At 38.0% G+C, this 17,505-nt stretch overlaps 1 protein-coding gene across 1 annotated transcript in view; it reads right to left on the reverse strand.

Moving 5' to 3' along the window:
• Positions 1 to 17,505, reverse strand: part of acadsb (acyl-CoA dehydrogenase short/branched chain) — a 32,573-nt gene that overhangs the window by 12,782 nt on the left and 2,286 nt on the right. Inside the window, exons 2-5 of the mRNA XM_072239473.1 lie at positions 11,904 to 12,072; positions 7,412 to 7,512; positions 3,914 to 4,120; positions 2,576 to 2,746 (exon numbers count right to left, since the gene is read on the reverse strand). Of these exons, the coding sequence (XP_072095574.1) occupies positions 2,576 to 2,746; positions 3,914 to 4,120; positions 7,412 to 7,512; positions 11,904 to 12,072 (648 nt within the window). The remainder of the gene's footprint in view (positions 1 to 2,575; positions 2,747 to 3,913; positions 4,121 to 7,411; positions 7,513 to 11,903; positions 12,073 to 17,505) is intronic.

Below are 17,505 nucleotides of genomic sequence, written 5' to 3' on the forward strand. Positions count from 1 at the left end.
TTCCCATTAGTTGGCTTGCGCGCCATGGTGCCCATTTTGGAGATACAAGAGTAGTACAAGCTAGAGGTTTGCCCTCTTTCGTTCCTGCCACCTATGGGTCCTGCTTCAGGCTGAAGTCGTGACCAGCACTGAAGGTCCATTGGGAAAGAGCGTTGTAGATGTAAACGAGCCTCTTGCATTGGTATAGTTAAGTATCCATTCACAGCATGCTTAGTTCTTTGGTTTTATCATTCAGGGAGATTTAGCAGCATATCTGTTCAATTAAGGAGTAACTGAATGTACAATATAGTGGTCTTGGGTAGCTTAGACAAATGCTTGTTTAGCTAGGTGCCTGGTTTATTGTTTCACTGTTCATTGCTAAATTAATAATTAAAATACCCATTTTTAAATTTGTGTCTTCCGTTTCACTCACTGGATCCTCAAACCTGCCCTCCCACATTACAAGGGGCAGAATACAGATTAAGAGATAGGGAAGTGAAATATCCAAAGGATTATTGCATCGACACAGAAGGCATTTCTGGCAGAATAGGAGCCAATTCCCACAAAGGTCTCAGACAAGAAAGTTCTAATTGATAAGGAATAGCTCAATGCACAAAATAAGAAATGGGGCTATTAATGAAAAAATATTTTACTTAAGTGATAAAGGGCAATATAGCTAAACAGATTGTTAATTAGCAAAGAGAAAAAAAATCTTTATAGAAGATGAGCATGAGAAGGAGGATTGACAGAGCAAAAGGGAGTACAAGCGCACCAGGAACAGAACCTCAAGGCAACAGGGACAAAGGAGATCACAACATGAACACCTTGGGGGAGATGGAGATGAATTTTTCAGGATTGAGGAAAAGACTGATCAGTTTTGTCAAGAATTGATTCTTTGCATTGGATGCAAATTATTTAATAAATACTTTATGATTATTCTTTGGTTTAAGATGTCGCTAACTACTGGTTTGAGTGACAGCTTGCTAGTGCCCAATGAAATAAAAAAAAAAACTAAATTCTTTGTTATTCACACTTTTCCTAGCAAACAATTGCTACAAATAATGACCTGTGGGTTCGCTGTCGGAGTTGAGCTGAATTGCGTGTATTTGCAGTGTGACTGGAGTCGCATTGGGGCACAGTGGTTGCAGCACATCCCGGCTAGAGTTGCTGGAGTGGACTTGGAAGCAATTCGATGTGGCGAAGCCGAGGCGAGGCGTGGAAAGATCCAGGGTTTGATTGATTTAAGAGCCAAGCCAAATTGGAACGGTTGGGCGATGGCCTTTTTAAGCCTGGGGGCGAGGACCAACCCGAGGTTTGGAGAATTTAAGCACCGAGCCAGATTGAAATGGTCGGGGTGTCAGGGTCAGAGATGAGAGACTGGCTCGCTGCCCCATGGGGTTTGTTTAACTCTGTGCTGAACTGAGACCTTCTGATTTGGCTTCAGTGAACTTCTGAATTGGCTGCAGTGATGCCTGGCGTTGTGAACTCCAGTTCTGAATGCTTTTTGCTTTATCGTTTGCACAATTTGTTTTTTTCTTCCTCTCTCTGCACATCAGAATCAGAATCAGGTTTATTATCACCGGCATGTGTCGTGAAATTTGTTAACTTAGCAGCAGCAGTTCAATGCAATGCATAACATAGAAGAAAAAAATAAGTAAATCAATTACAGTATATGTATATTGAATAGATTAAAATTGTGCAAAAAACAGAATATATATTAAAAAAAGTGAGGTAGTGTTCACGGTTTCAATGTCCATTTAGGAATTGGATGGCAGAGGGGAAGAAGCTCTTCTGTTTTTAATGGGTTCTATGTTTTATGGCTGCCTACAAGTAGATGAAACTCAAGGTTCTATAAACTATCCACACTTTGATAATAAATGTACTTTGAACTTTAAAACAATATTACTGTACACAGTGGTACAAATCTTTCAAACGAGAATAAATTAGAAAATAAAGCAAATCTCTTGATTTCAACTCCTTTTATCCTGCTGCTCAACCACATTTACAACCTAATTGAAAATGCTGCCGTGGCTTCTGTTACATTCAGATAGTCTGTTGGTATGTTCCACATCCCCAGTACCCATAATTATTAAGAGAATTCTTATTTGCTATTCTGAAATTACTTACATACAATTTTGGTGACTGTGTTCCAAAGCACTGAAAACATTATTTGTGCACTCCCTGTCTTAGGGAAGGCACATAGGTTAGTATAAAAATTCACATGTTCAATGTTGAATAGAGAAAAATTCACAAAAAGTTAATAGACTTAGGACAAGAAAACTTCTATACTCAGGCTTCCTGAACTAGACAGAGTAGACAGGATAGTGATATATTAAGTAGTTAGGCTCATCTTTGGATCAAAGAGATTTAAAAGAAAACTCTAGATCAGGGGTTCCCAACTTGGGGTCTACAGATCCCTTGCTTAATGGTATTAGTCTATGGCAGTGAAAAGGTTCAGAACCCCCGATCTAGATGAAGGAAGCTGAATAGTTCATTTAATATTTGGTTTTGAAAAATATTTATTCAAATCAAAATTCTGAACATTTGTATAGTTTCCTGAATTCTTCACAGTAAAAACATTAGATCTGATACTTACATCTGAGGGGTTTGCATTTGCCATAACTAGAAATACTCCAGCAAAATCAGCATTACTAATCCACATCTTGGAGCCATTGATGACGTAGTAATCTTTATGCTTCTCAGCATTAGTTTTCAAAGAGAATGCATCACTTCCAGAATCAACTTCTGAAAGACAGAAACTGCCAACCTAAAAATATTAAAAGTGGTTATTAAAGATTACGTTTTATGGATAGTAACATGGCCTAACAATTGCTGACTCTACCGTAATCTTAAATAAGTAACCAACAGCAGACAAGACAAATGTCTCAAACACCCTCTATAACATGAGAATCACTCAGGCACTTACTGAGACAAATCAAACTTGCAACCATATCATTTCCATGTCAGAGCACACATGATGACACAATTGCCTGCAAGCTCAGTAGCTATCCTTGGCAGCATCTCGCAGTAGTACATCAAGTCTCTCCATCCAAAAATTTCATCCATTGAGAAGGCTGCCCATCTTGATTCTGAACCACTCACCAATGACCAAACTTCCCTAATCTCCCCCAAGACCAACTGGTGTTTGGGCTTGTAGCTACTAATCTCCCAAATCCAGCCTAGGAAAATATCTGCAGAATGGCTAAAAGAAATTGCAATGGCCGATCTTCTGTAACCAATTCATTGAAGTCCAGTTGGTGCACCCAAACGGATGAAGGAAAATTTCAGGTTTAAATTTTGTTTGTCATGGAATGAGCAATGAAAATTAATTTTATTTAATTTTCAAATCACTGCCAATTTTTCATAAACTATTATTACACTGCATATTTATCACTACAATAATGCAAATTTGCATTATCCAATCAAACACCGACTTATTTCTCATGTGCAGTATAAAGGCAGCAAACTTTCTTCAAACAACCGCATTGATTGCTTCAGTTTTTTGCCTACCACAATCCAAAGATGTACCGGGCAGGTTAATTGGTCATTGTAAATTGTCCTGTGATTCGGTTAGGGTTAATTGGGTTTGTTGGGGGTTGCTGGGGCGAAGTGGCTTGAAGGGCTGAAAGGGCCTATTGTGCGCTGTATTGGTAAGTAAGTAAGTAAGTAAGTAGATAGATAGATAGATAGAATACAACTAATCATTTTGCTGGCTATCCTTCCTTAGAAAATTGTACTAGGATGGTGGAGGAAAAAAAAGCATGGTTACTATATCTGGGTAGAACCTTAGAGTGTTTTAGAGCATTTTAGATCACTGAAAGCTGTTTTATAATTCTGGGCATTTAGTATCAAACGAGCCAACGTTTCAGATGTAGTTATCTTTCAAGTATAAAAACATAACTTAAGGGTTCTAAAGTTTCCATTCACAGCTCACCATATCTTTGGCAAGTCGAGGTAGATATTTTCTTTTTTGTTCTTCAGTGCCACATTTCATTAATAACGTGTTGATCAAAGTGTTCTGTATGTCGCAAAGGACTGCTACTGAGGGGTCCACCTTGGCCAGCTCTTCAATGACGAGGATAGAGGAAAAGAAGGTTGATTCTGATCCACCATACTTTTCCTGAATTTCAATTCCCATCAACTAAAAACAAAGAAGAATCATAAATAAGAAACAATTCAAATAATCACGCGACATTTGGTAAATTAGGTTGTACTAAATGAAAACCTGACACTTTCACTTCCATTTTGCAACAGGCTGATAAACATGGATAACTAAGTGACTGCCTACAAAACCAGTGACGATGTTTCTATAAAACCAGACCGTCCAAAGAAAATAAGACTTTTTGTGACATTAAGATTGTATGTTAAAGAAAAATGAATAATTACGCTAGTAAGAGGAATGTAATTAAATAAATAAGGGTACTTAGACCAGGAAAAGAATTTCAAGAGATGCACATATTTGCTATATCAAGGGTCTGTGTGTGTTAGAGGATATCAGAACCACTTACTTGTGAATGGAATTCTCTATTTTAGGAATTATAAAAGTGCTGATGGTAAATAAAAGAATAGTAAAACTGCACAGCAGGTATGAGGCATGTAAAAATATCCAAGAGGCATGGGAAAGTAAATGCCAGCTGGTAATCTGTTTAAAATGCAACACTATTCACAGTGCTGCACAAATGAAACAGCATGAAAGACACCAGTCATAGCTTGATGGTAACGTGCAATTTTTCATCTTTCTTCTGATAGTAACTAGAGTCAGGATCCTGACCAGAGATAGAAAAAGAGAGCAAAATATAACAATGGAATCACTAATAACTTACTGAAAATGAAAGTGAACAAGTATTTTGTTGGTAATCAAAAAATTATGAACAATCATGGCAGGATTTTTTGAGAGCATGAAGAAGAGAAAACAAGAGGGCTTCCACCTAGACATTAAAGGATCAGGGCCTGGGATACTGAGGAAGATGTGAGAGAAATTGAGGGCTTTCAAAGCTGTTTGGGAACTTGGTCTATGATCAAAGGGAATGAAGATAGAGAGACAACTTGGTGAAGTGGGAAGGGGGGAGGCAGGTGAGAGATTACAGCCCTCATGACAAATAGGATTGTTTGAGTGGGGTGGTGGTGGAGGGAGGTTGGGAAAGTAAGTACAAAAACAAGTATATGACACTTGATCTTCCAGAGTCTCAATCCAAGTTTACAGTATTGTTACTTCGTTGTCCCAAGAATGCCTGATGATAAAGGCACTAGAAATTGTATTGTGTGTGCAAAGGTGAAATCTTTGAAGACACACTGGCTAAATCTCAGGAGTGAAATGAAATTACATGACTTATGAATGAATAAAGGCAATTTTCAATGATCTAATGCTGAAAAACACAAGTATCATGCACTTGAATTTTTAGGCCTTAAATGTTTTGAAACATACTACCTATTTCCCCAGGCCCTGTGATGAGGAATTCAATCAAAGGCAGGCTTGGCCACTTATGACTATTTTTGTATTTATCTGTGCAACATTAGTAAAATGACTCAATGTAGAAATGTAGAAAAATTAAGAATCTTACATTTTTGTTACGTACAACTGGTGATGGTTTAAAAATAAAGTATTAATCTAGCACAACAGTTTTAAATTCTGATAGGTTTGGAGGAAAGTAAATATAAATTGTCACTTTGGCATCAATTATAACTTGTAATAAGAATGAATAAAGAAGGTGGATTAATAAAATTGTTCTCTTTTTCAAATCATAGACAGACCTTATTAATGTTTCAGCTAAATTGGACATGGCTATCTATATTCTAGAAACAGCAAAGGAGATGAATGAAAGAAAGAAGGTACTCCTTCCAGCGATATGTTAGTGATATCTTTCATGGCTCCCCAACCTTTCTGTCAAATCTTAATTTAACATCTTAACATGTAAGGAAATATGAAGACAGATATAGGCCCAGAAATTTCTTAGAATGAACCTTGAAATCTTTCTTGTTCTTCAAAAGGTGAGAAGTTACAAACAGCCAAACTAAATAGTCATATTTATAGATCAGTTTTAAAACCTTTTTCCTACACAATTCTGAATTTTCTGTATTTGTTCAATAATTCCCTTTGTAATTGCTCGGTGCAACAAATTGAACTTTGCTAATTATAACAGTTGAGGAGAACAGTACCCATTGTTACTATAGAGTAGGTAGAACAACAACTTCAGATAACTGCACAATGACCATGACAAATAAACCGTGAGAAGATACCCTCTACTTTAAAGTCTACTATTTCAGTGGACTTTACTGAAAAACTCCCAACACTAAGTGTTCTATCAAGCCTCTGTTAATACCATTGTTAAAAGCTTACATTAAAATCCTTCCCTCTGAAAAATATTTTCAAAATTCATTCCCTTCAGAGTTGCAAATGTAGAGACTGCATTTAAGACAAATGTTTTATGCTACAAATTCACCCGACAATTAGACTACTCGAATTTATTTCACCGAATGTTGACAATTTGAAAAGCTTATAAATTTCTCAAATGCACATCATATGTAGAGCTCTTAAAAGCAAGAGTGCAATATGCCTCAACCCAAGCTAAAGACCTACAATGTAAGAATAATATCATGTCTAGTTTAACAAAAATATTTTTGGACACGGATATTTTGATTTAATTGAGAAGTTGGAAGAGTTTCTTTAAACAATTAGTGTAGAATTAGTGCAAAAAGGTTGTTGATGTTTATCAGAGGGCCTGTTTCCATGTTGTATCTCTCTATGAATCCATGGCCTGTTAATTTCCATATAGAAGAGTTGCTTACTTACTTCACCAAGGATCCTTACTATCCATGGTTAAATGATATACAAACGTTTGTATGTTGTATAAAACTGATAAAAGGAGTTTTGCTTAGTGTTCAGAGAATTGTACTTTCTCCCCAACATTATAATTGCAATTAAGCAGCTTGAACAGGTACATAAACAACAAACAACAGGAACGACGAAGGGTCTCGGCCTGAAACGTCGACTGTACCTCTTCCTAGAGATGCTGCCTGGCCTGCTGCGTTCACCAGCAACTTTGATGTGTGTTGCTTGAACAGGTACATAACTAATTTGTGCACAATGTACGTACAAGAAAGAAACCAGTAATTTGTCCACATGACAAAGATGTAGAGTATGCAAGCAAACCTCAAATGTTTAAACCATCAGAGAGGATGTGCATACCTCTAGTCCATACTGGACTAAACATAACTTTCTGAGAAACTGAGAGTTAGCTATATAATTTAATACTGTTTTAGCTAATTTAAAGATAGACAAAAAGCAACAATTTACCCAATTATGTGCAAAGTTTTGGCACTGGAAAAAAAATTCAGAACACAATCATCTGAAGCATACAGTTCCTATCCATGACCTTTGGAGTTATGGTACAGAGTAACAAACATAAGACTTCTCCAATAAAATATTACTAACCCCTTGTTCAAACAATCCTGCAATGACAGATTCATCCATGTGTGACTGCTCATCCATTTTGCGCACCAGTGGTGATATTCGCTCCTGAGCAAACTTCGCAACTAAAAAAAAATTCCAAGTTGTCAGAAAGAAAAAATTATACTTCACCCCACTGAAGAAGTAAAGATACTGAAATAAAGTATACAGTATTTTTCATAGTTTACAGTTAGGAATTTATATCATCCATTTCCTTTTGATGTTCTTATCTATTCATCAGAGTGATGGATCCCACCAGCAGGAATGACATTTTTCTACTCTACACAGTGTTAGTATCATGTATTCAGAGGTTGATATAGCACCTAAACCAGAAGAGAAATATCTTCGATAATATCTGAAGTAAGCAACTGAGGTCTGGTAGATCTTAATTCCTATTCTCTTCCTACAGTACATTATAAAAAGGTAATTAACTCAAAACATGGATTTAAAAATAAGGAAAAATATACATTGAAATAACAACCAAAACCAATCAAACATGTCCATACAGCTAACCCCTCAAAATGAACTGGGATTACAATTTGAAGGATACCTTTAAATAGCCTTGATCGCAGAATGAAATATCATTGATTTTATCTCCTGTTAAAACTTTACCTGTTCTAATTTTCACCTCAAAATGCAAAGGACAGAATAAGATATTTGCAATTATATGGAGAATAAACCATTCCCAATGGTCATAGAAAGGAATTGCAAATTTTACAAAAGGGCAAACCATTAAAAAAAAACAACACATTATTCATTGTCTAGGTCCTCTTCTTAATAATAGCAATGCCAGACTGCCACCCAATGAAATCTACAAACATAATACAACATAATTATATGCAGGGTACAAACAATACTCACATTAACATACAAGACTCTTATATTTGCCATTACTTGATCAGTACGTTGGTTCACATGACAAGACTGTCAGAGGTTAGTTATTATGGATAAAATGAATTACTGGCATCTGTATACTTATAGTTAGTTGAAGAAATCTAAAGTTGCTATTCTGTTTGGTCTAATCCTTGAAAATATTCATGCGCTCTCACCCCAACTAAATGTTGTCCATTCATATTAAGTCCACTAGTAAATCAACTTGCTTTAGTGTGAATAAACAATTGTAGCTCATACTAAACCCCATCTTACCTTCCATAACACAAGTTTATCTTGGATCCCCCATCCACCAGTTGAATTTCGAACACACTGCCATTATTATACGTAAAATATCCATTAAAAAAGTTAAACAAATCACAGCCTTTGTTTCTCAAAATGTCCCATTTTTTCCTTCATGTCTTTTTCTTGTGCTGTTAATTTCTACAGTTATTCTTCTTCATTTCTAACATCATCATCATGTGCCATGTCATATGATGTGGGCAGTCCTGGTCTTTCCACGACCATGATTGTCCTTGGCAAATATTCTACAGAATTGGTTTACTATTGCCCTTTTCTGGGCAGTGTCTTTACATGACGGGTGACCCCAGCCATTATCGATACTCTTCAGAGATTGTCCGCCTAATGTCAGTGGTTGCATAACCAGGACTTGTTATGTGCACCAGCTGTTCATACCACCACCCACCATCTGCTCCCATGGCTTCACATGACCCTGATTTTTGGGGGAGGGGTGGGGCTAAGCACCTTGCCCAAGGGTGACCTGCAGGCTAGCAGAGGGAAGGAGCACCTTACACCTCCTTTGGTAGAAACTTATCTCCACCCTGCTACCCATAATTTCCAATATTTATTCTAATCTAGTTTGTTTCTAGTTACTTCCCATGAGTGTTTCTTACTAAACATGTCAGTAAAATGGAAAAAATGCATAAAAACAGTAAGACAGGTTTAAGATTGGTTTCGGTGCCGGTTGGTGGTAATTGTTAAAGAGGGATCCCACTCAGTGCTAATAATGAACACAAGCAGGTAACTGAAAACAAAATCTTTTGAAAAAAAGGTGACAAGTGGCAAGATGATCAAAAAGACTGTATATGTGTTTTCTCCAATATCAAACTGAAATAACAATATTAAAATAGATGAATCAGGATGTACCCCAACCCACTCTTCCTTCACCTCTACCTCGCCATATCCACTGTATATTTACTATTGGAATTAAAGATTAATTTAGAGTTATAGAACCATAGAGCAATTCTGTGCAGATATAGGCTCTGCAGCCCAAAAAATCCAAGTGCCCACCAGCTAGTCCAAATTTCCATCTTTGCATGGATGGAGGTGTGAACTGTGTGGAGATGCCGGAGTAGAGATGTTAGGACTGTACTGTAAGTAACTGATAGGTGGTGTCACACCCCATCCCCTCTGTTCAGGAATGTGTTTTCCAGTTGACAAAGATGCCTTCTTTAACCCTTCTTTCAAACTACCTGTCCAAAATGTGCACATTGTCATCAAAGGAGTGTCCTTTGTCCTCTAGGTGTAGATATACAGCTGAGTCTTGGCCTGAGGTGTTTGCCCTCCCATGTTGGGCCATCCGTTCATGCAAAGATAAGACTAGTGACCCTCTCATTGCCTCTACAACTCTTCATGACCTTTGTATAACTGTTGCAGCACACACAAAAAATGCTGGTGAACGCAGCAGACCAGGCAGCATCTATAGGAAGAGGTACAGTCAACATTTCAGGTCTCAGCCCGAAACGTCAACTGTACCCCTTCCATTAGTTGCTGCTTGGCCTGCTTCTTTCACCAGCATTTTTTGTGTGTGTTGCTTGAATTTCCAGCATCTGCAGATTTCTTCGTGTTTGCGTTTGTAAAACTGTTATACCTTTAAACAACTCACAGTGTTTATAAGCAGGAAAACTACTCACCATGGATTAGAACTTAAGAAGCCTCTCAGATGAGTGGCGAAACGTCTTCTAGACAACACAGCAAGTCCAGTTGGCTTGATTTACTACTGCTTGATACACAATGACCTGGATGACTGAGAACTTCCACAGACATATAACTATAAAACCACTTGGGATTTTCCTGGACCTTACCTGTGGGATCCAGTTCATTCCCTCTATTTGCTCTCCTGATTTTCCTCAAAAGTATTCTTAATCTTTCTCCAGTCATTAAAGGATTCACCCACCTCTTTTCTCCTAAGTCTGAAACTATAGATAATTTATCCAGTCTGAGTCACTGGTATCAGCTATACCCAGGTCATTTGCAAGGTGTAGTCAATTGAATGAGCTTAACCTAACTAACCAGAATTTCAATGTCCATCATCAGTCAAGATTCCCTAAGCTTCCTACATTTACCCTTTACCCTAACAGGAACATGCTGCTCCTGGCCACTTGCTATTACACTCTTAAAATCCTCCCATGCTTTTAGTTCCTTTCCTTTCAAATAGACCCACCACAGTAAATACAGATCCTGCTTAATTTCCCCCAAATTAGCCCTGCTTCAGTTCAGGGCACTAACCTCTTGAACTGTTCATCTTTTTCCATCACTATCTTAAAACAAATAGAATGATAGTCACCAGAGCCAAAATGCTCCCCAAGACTTCCACTTGAGTTTCTTCTGTCTCTTTATAGAAGTTTCTTGGGTATCATATTATTTGAATAGGGACTATCTGATTAGTTAACTCTTATCTACAAAATCTGATGGCATTTATTGCTAAATAGCAAACTGATAGAAAAAGCACACAGCAGGTTGGCTTTTTTTTGCCTTTGCTCTTTTCCTGCTTTCACCTTCTCTTGCTACTGGGCTCTGCTTTCACTACTCTCCTTTCCCAATCCCTTTGTCCTTAGCTCTTCATAAACTATCGTAAGCAATAATTTTTTTTTGCCTCATTCTTGAATTCTGAGGAACCTCTAATCAAAAAACCTGCCGAATGCTCTGTCACAGACTGTGGTTGAGGCCAAGTCAGTGGATATATTTAAAGCAGAAATTGATATGTTTCCTGATTGATCGGGGCATCAAGGGATATGATGAGAGGTAAGGTGTATGGTGTTAAATGGGATCCAGGATCAGCTATGATTAAATAGTGGAGAGTACTAGATGGGATGAATGGTTTAATTCTGTTCCTGTGTCTTATGGTCTAACTGTCTAGGTGAGCTTCCGTCATGAAACAAAAACAATACTAAAAGTGATTAAAGTTACAAACTGATTTTTCATGATGCATCAGTCAATCCTGCAATATTACTCACATAAAAAAGAACCACAGTGGAGAAATGGGAGCCAATACTAAAGTCTTTTAAGAAAAGAACTATAACCTAGTAATACAGCAGCGAATTAGTTAGGAGGGGAAACTGTCACTTTAAAAGATTTTGTCTGAACTGTTAGAATTGCCTAAATCAACGTGTGGAACGCACAAAACTTGAGTGTAGCTGCAGACCAAAGAGAAACAACTGGAGTGGTAATCCTTCAGCCCTGCTTGGGCCCCGCTTTCTAAGAATGAGTCCCTCACATTTGTATTCTACTAGCTTGTAATTTTTGGTAAAATGACAGGTCTTTATAATGTCAAATTATAGTAGGAAAATCAAATTAAACATCAAACCTGTTTCTTTCATCATTGTCTCTTCTTCTGTGAAACTCTGTAGTGGTGCATGAATGCTGCCACTGGCTGTCCTGTTAACAACAGCAACTTCTGCAGTTGAAGATCTTGAAAGCCTTGGCTGAACCCCTGGAAATGCTGAACGCCAGGGTCTGACAATAACTCTTCCCAGCTTTTGCAGAATAGTAGAACAAAGAGAAAAAAATCCATTAATCATCTATTGTAAGTTTAATAAGGCAAAAAAGTATAAAATGCAAACTAAAAATAGATTGCCAACATTAATAAAATGCATTCCATATGACTTATATTTGAAATCAATACATTATATAGTCACAGAAATGCATAATCCTATTTAGAAGCATAACCAGATTCAAACATATTTGAAGTTGTCATATTTATTTCTTCTTTCTATATTCAATACCGAATAATATAATTTGCATGTTCTTTATCCAAATTGTTGCCAGGCTGTCTAGTCAGAATTAATATCTCCTCCCCTAAATTTGATCAATTTTCATTGTTTCATTGATACAGTTAGTAACCACATAATTCCCACCTTGGCACTTAAATCATTAACTTTCTACCCTTCAATCCATGAATTTGTCACTTGAAAACTTATGAGTTTCCATTGCTTTGAAGCAATACTTCCTCAAAAATCCTCAAGGAAATTGTTTATTTAGTAATTTCTTCAATTGCATCCTAAATACAAGTGACTAGATTCTAATAGTAATTGCTCAATATTCTCTTAATGGATCAATTATTAGTTAACCCTGCAGTGACATCAAGTTGTAATTGGTTTATTATTGTCACATGCTCCATTATACTGTGAAAAGCTTGTCTTGCATACTATTTATACAGATTATTAAACAGTGCATTGCGCTAGAATAAGGTAAAATAATAACAATGCAGAACAGAAGTGTAAAAACTGCCAAAAAAGTGTACTGCAGATAACAACAAATTGCAAGATCGTAATGAGGTAGATAGTGAGAACAAGAGTCATCTTATCATACAAGAGGTCTGTTGAAGAACACAGTGGGATAGAAGCTGTCCTTGAGCTTTGTGGTACATGCTTTCAAGCTTCTGTATTTTTTGCCCAATGGGAGAAGGAGAAGAGAGAACGTACGGGGTCTTTGGTTATGCTGGCTGCTTTACTGAGGTAGTAGCAGCATAGACAGGGGAGGCTGATTTCTGTGATGTACTGAGCTATGTCCAGCACTCTCCGTGGTTTCTTGCAGTCACATGCAGAGCCCTAACAAGGTGTTCTGCATCCAGAAAGAATACCAGTAAGAAGCTATTATGCATCCAGACAGAATGCTTTCTATGATGCATCAGTAAAAATTGGCAAGAGTTGACAAGGACATGCTGAATTTCTTTAGCCTCCTGAGGAACAGTAGTGTTCGTGAGCTTTCCTGGCCATTGACATCAATGTGGTTGGGCCAGGACAGTTTTTTTTGGTGATGTTCACACCTAGGAACTTAACCGCTGATGTAGACAGGACAATATGCACTAGCCTCTTTTTGAAGTCAATGACCAGCATTTTTTTTTTTGTAGATATTGAGGGAAAGATTGTTGTCATACCACGTCATGAAGCTCTCTGTTTCCTTCCTGTTCTCTGAATCACCGTTATTTGAGATGTGGCCCACTGCAGCAGTATCATCTGCAAACTTGGGTGAAGAATCTGGCCTTGCAATTATGAGTGTACAGAAAATGGAGTTAGGTGCAGAGTATACAACCTTGTGGAACACCAGTGATTAGGATAATCATGGCAGAGGGTTGCTGCCTATCTTTTCTGATTGCAGCCTGATGGTTAAGAAGTCAAGGGTCCGGTTGCAGAAGGAGGCATTAACTCCCAGAGTCCAGAATTTGGTGATGAGTTTGCATGGAATAATAGTATTGAAGGCAGAAATGTAGTCAATAAACAATAGTCTTATGTAGGTGTCTTTACTGTCCAGACGCTTCAGGATGAGTGTAGGGCCAGGGAGACCGTGTCCACCCCAGATCTATTTTGGTGATAGGTAAATTGCAATGTGTCAAGGTTGTCTGGAAGGCTGGAGCTGACATATGCCATGACCAGCCTCTTGAAGCACTTCATAATGGTAAATGCCAGAGCCACTGGGTGGTAATCCAATCATTAACACATGCAATCCAAATCAGTAAAAGTGGAGTGTTCAGCTAAAACAAGTAACATTTAATGAACTACATTGGTTGCACTTCTTACAGCAGCTGCAGCTCAGATTTTTCAACCATGTTCTTTGATGATTTGAGATTCTATCAGCTACCCCTTCCCACACAATCCCCCAGCTCCTCCAGCACTATATTCACCCCACTCTACTGCTCTCTCATTCTTTCTCCAAGCTCTGTTCATTCTTTTGATGCCCCATAATTGACAGCTATCTATTGCTCTCCTTCCAATTTCTCCTCATTGCTCCTTTAAAATTAAAATCCATTACTCTGACAAAGCCTTTGGTCTCAACCTATATTAACCGTGCTTGCCTGATAATAGTCTTTCGTCCAACTCATGAAGTTCACGAACACTTGTTGCTGACCAGTGAACTAACAATTCTCCAGGCATTGAACGAGGAAATGCAATGAGTTAGTACTTTCTATAAATTAATGACCAAAGTAATGTAATGTTCTCTACAATATCTGGTACATCTAAAAGGGATTCCAATGCCCATTTGGTAGTTACTTTGGGTCAGAAGACTGCAGACCAAAAAAAAAGCCTCCTTTGGGTAAATTTCTATCAACCAAATTGCTGAAGCTTCAGCTGAAACAAATTAATGTAATCAATCACACAATTGTAGACAAGACCCATCATTTTTATAAATACAAATTCAGATTACACAGAATGGCATACAATGTAAAAGAATTAAAAGTAAATAAGCCAAATAGTGGGAATAAAACTGACAAAATGCCTGGTCTAACCCTATAACATGATGGCATCTGCACCAGAGGAAAGAACAAACTATGCAGGTGGCCGTCAACCTTAGTTCAACAATTTCTAAAAAATATAAAGAATTATATATTATATACATATATTTAGAAACCTAAGGATTGTAGCAGGAAAGCAGCATCCAACATCAGGGCCCTCTTTCATCTTGGGCATGCTCTCTTCTCACTGTTGCCATCAGGAAGGAGGTATAGGATCCTCATGACTCGCATCACCAGATTCAGGAACAGTTACTACCCCTCAACCATCAAGCTCTGAACCAAAGGGGATAACTTCACTTGCCCTGTCACAGAAATATTCCCACAAACTACGAACTCAGTTTCAAGGAATCTTCTTCTCATGTTCTCGATACTTATTTATTATTATTTTCACAGTTTGTCGTCTTTTGCCTACTGGTTGAATGCCCACATTGGTGGGTTCTTCCATTGATTCTGTTATGGTTATTACTCTATAATGGATTTATTGAGTATGCCTGTAAGAAAATGAAAATCTCAGGGTTGTATATGGTGACACATATGCACCTTGATAATAAATTTATTTTGAACTTTGGACAGTGATCAGCACTTCTTGAAAAATCCACTTTCCTAGTCATTCTCAGGAGCAATTTCCTTTAGCAGACTGAGGGTTCCCATCAGTTGATTTGGCAAAGAATTCCAGTCTGAACTAATAAAAGTTATTACTACATGATTTGCATAGAATAATTATTCAATTAATTAGGTCATGCCAATGTTATTTTCATATACTTGCTTACTTGATTCACACCAAATTCACATCCTGGCATTCACTCTCTTTCAGCACAGGTACATATGGCATACGAGTACCACTATCTATCTTTCTTTCAAATCACACAATACCCTGACTTTGAAGTAAATCCCAATTCCCAAATCCAACTCCAGGACTTTTCTATCCAACAATACGATAGAGCATCTTCATCTGAAGTACTGCAGCAGTCTCACAAAGGTAACTTCATCACTTCAGCATGCCATGTCATTAAAAACCTTGGCAAACTTCTATACCTGTGTGGTGACTGGCTGCATTACGACCTGGTATGGGAACACCAAGGCCTTTGAGCAGAAAATCCTACAAAAGGTAGCGGATTAGGCACAGTACATCACGGGTAAGACCCTCCCAACCATTGAGCACATCTACATGAAATGCTGCCATGTTAGAGCATCCGTTAGTCTTGGGAGACCATGGATCTGCGCCTGGAAAGTCTTCACTCTCCAGGGCGCAGGCCTGGGCAAGGTTGTATGGAAGACCAGCAGTTACCCATGCTGCAAGTCTCCCCTCTCCATGACACCAATGTTGTCCAAGAGAAGGGCATTAGGACCCATACGGCTTAGCACCAGTGTCGTCGCAGAGCAATGTGTGGTTAAGTGCCTTGCTCAAGGACACAACACGTTCCCTCGGCTAGGGCTCGAACTCACAACCTTCAGGTAGCTTTAACCACTTGGCCACGTGCCCACACATATGCTGCCATAGAAAAGTAGCATCAATTATAAAGGATCATCACCAACCAGGATATGATCTTTTCTCGCTGCTGCCATCTGGTACAAGATCCAAATGCCTCAGGACTCACACCACCTGGTTCAAGAACAGTTACTACCCCTCTACCATCAGGCCCTTGAACAAAGGGAGATAGCTACACTTATTTAAGGACTCTCTTATATTGTTATCTCATGCTCATTATTTATTGCTATTTATATCTATATTTGCAGTTTGTTTACAGTTAACAGTTCCAGAGGTTTACAGTTACTGTTCTATAGATTTGCTAATTATGCCTGCAGAAAAAGCATCTCATTTTCTATCTTCTATGTTGTATATGGTGACATGTATGTACTGATAATAAATTTTACTTCGGACTTTTAAAAAAAAGGGATGGATAGCAAACTTTGACAAAGTTAAAAGTGATTAAATAAAAATAAGAATCTACTTCAATCCTTCCTCTATTAAAATATCCATTTCCCCTCAAATGTGATGGGATTATCTGCCTCAACTACTACTAGTGCTTAGATATAAACAAAGCTAGAATAGTACACTTCTGCCAAACCCGGTACCTATACAGCGAGCAAGAAATAAAAATTACTTTTACAAATCATGGTCTTACTTGATAAATTTAGTAGTTGGTAGTTTCTTTGGCAGCACTACAATGCATAGTTTTTAGAAGTGTACTTTAGCTTTAGTGGACAAATCCCTAATTTTTGGTGATGAGTTTGTCAGCAATTTAAACAACTACAGGAACCTTGCAAACACAAGACAGAGGACATAAAATACAAGCTGCTACAGCAATTGAAAACAATGCAAGGTGCGGCTTTCAGCATTGTTAGCTTATGGAGGAATGCTGCAATCTCTGATTTCAGAACTGCTATTTGATTGACAAATATCAACATAACGACATAGAAGGGCAGGACAGTAGCGTAGTGGTTAGTATAAAGCTTTACAGTACTAGTGACCAGTACCAGTTCAATTCCCGCTGCTGCCTACAAGTTTGTACACTCTCCCTGTGACCTTGTGGCTTTCCTCCAGGTGCTCTGGTTTCCTCCCAAAGTCCAAAGATGTACCAGTTGCTAGGTTAATTGCTCATTGTAAATTGTCCCGTGACTAGGCTTAGATTAAATTGCGGGATTGCTGGGCAGTGTGGTTCGAAGGACTGACTCC

Source organism: Mobula birostris, chromosome 21 (assembly GCF_030028105.1).
Source record: "Mobula birostris isolate sMobBir1 chromosome 21, sMobBir1.hap1, whole genome shotgun sequence".
Taxonomy (NCBI): domain Eukaryota; kingdom Metazoa; phylum Chordata; class Chondrichthyes; order Myliobatiformes; family Myliobatidae; genus Mobula; species Mobula birostris.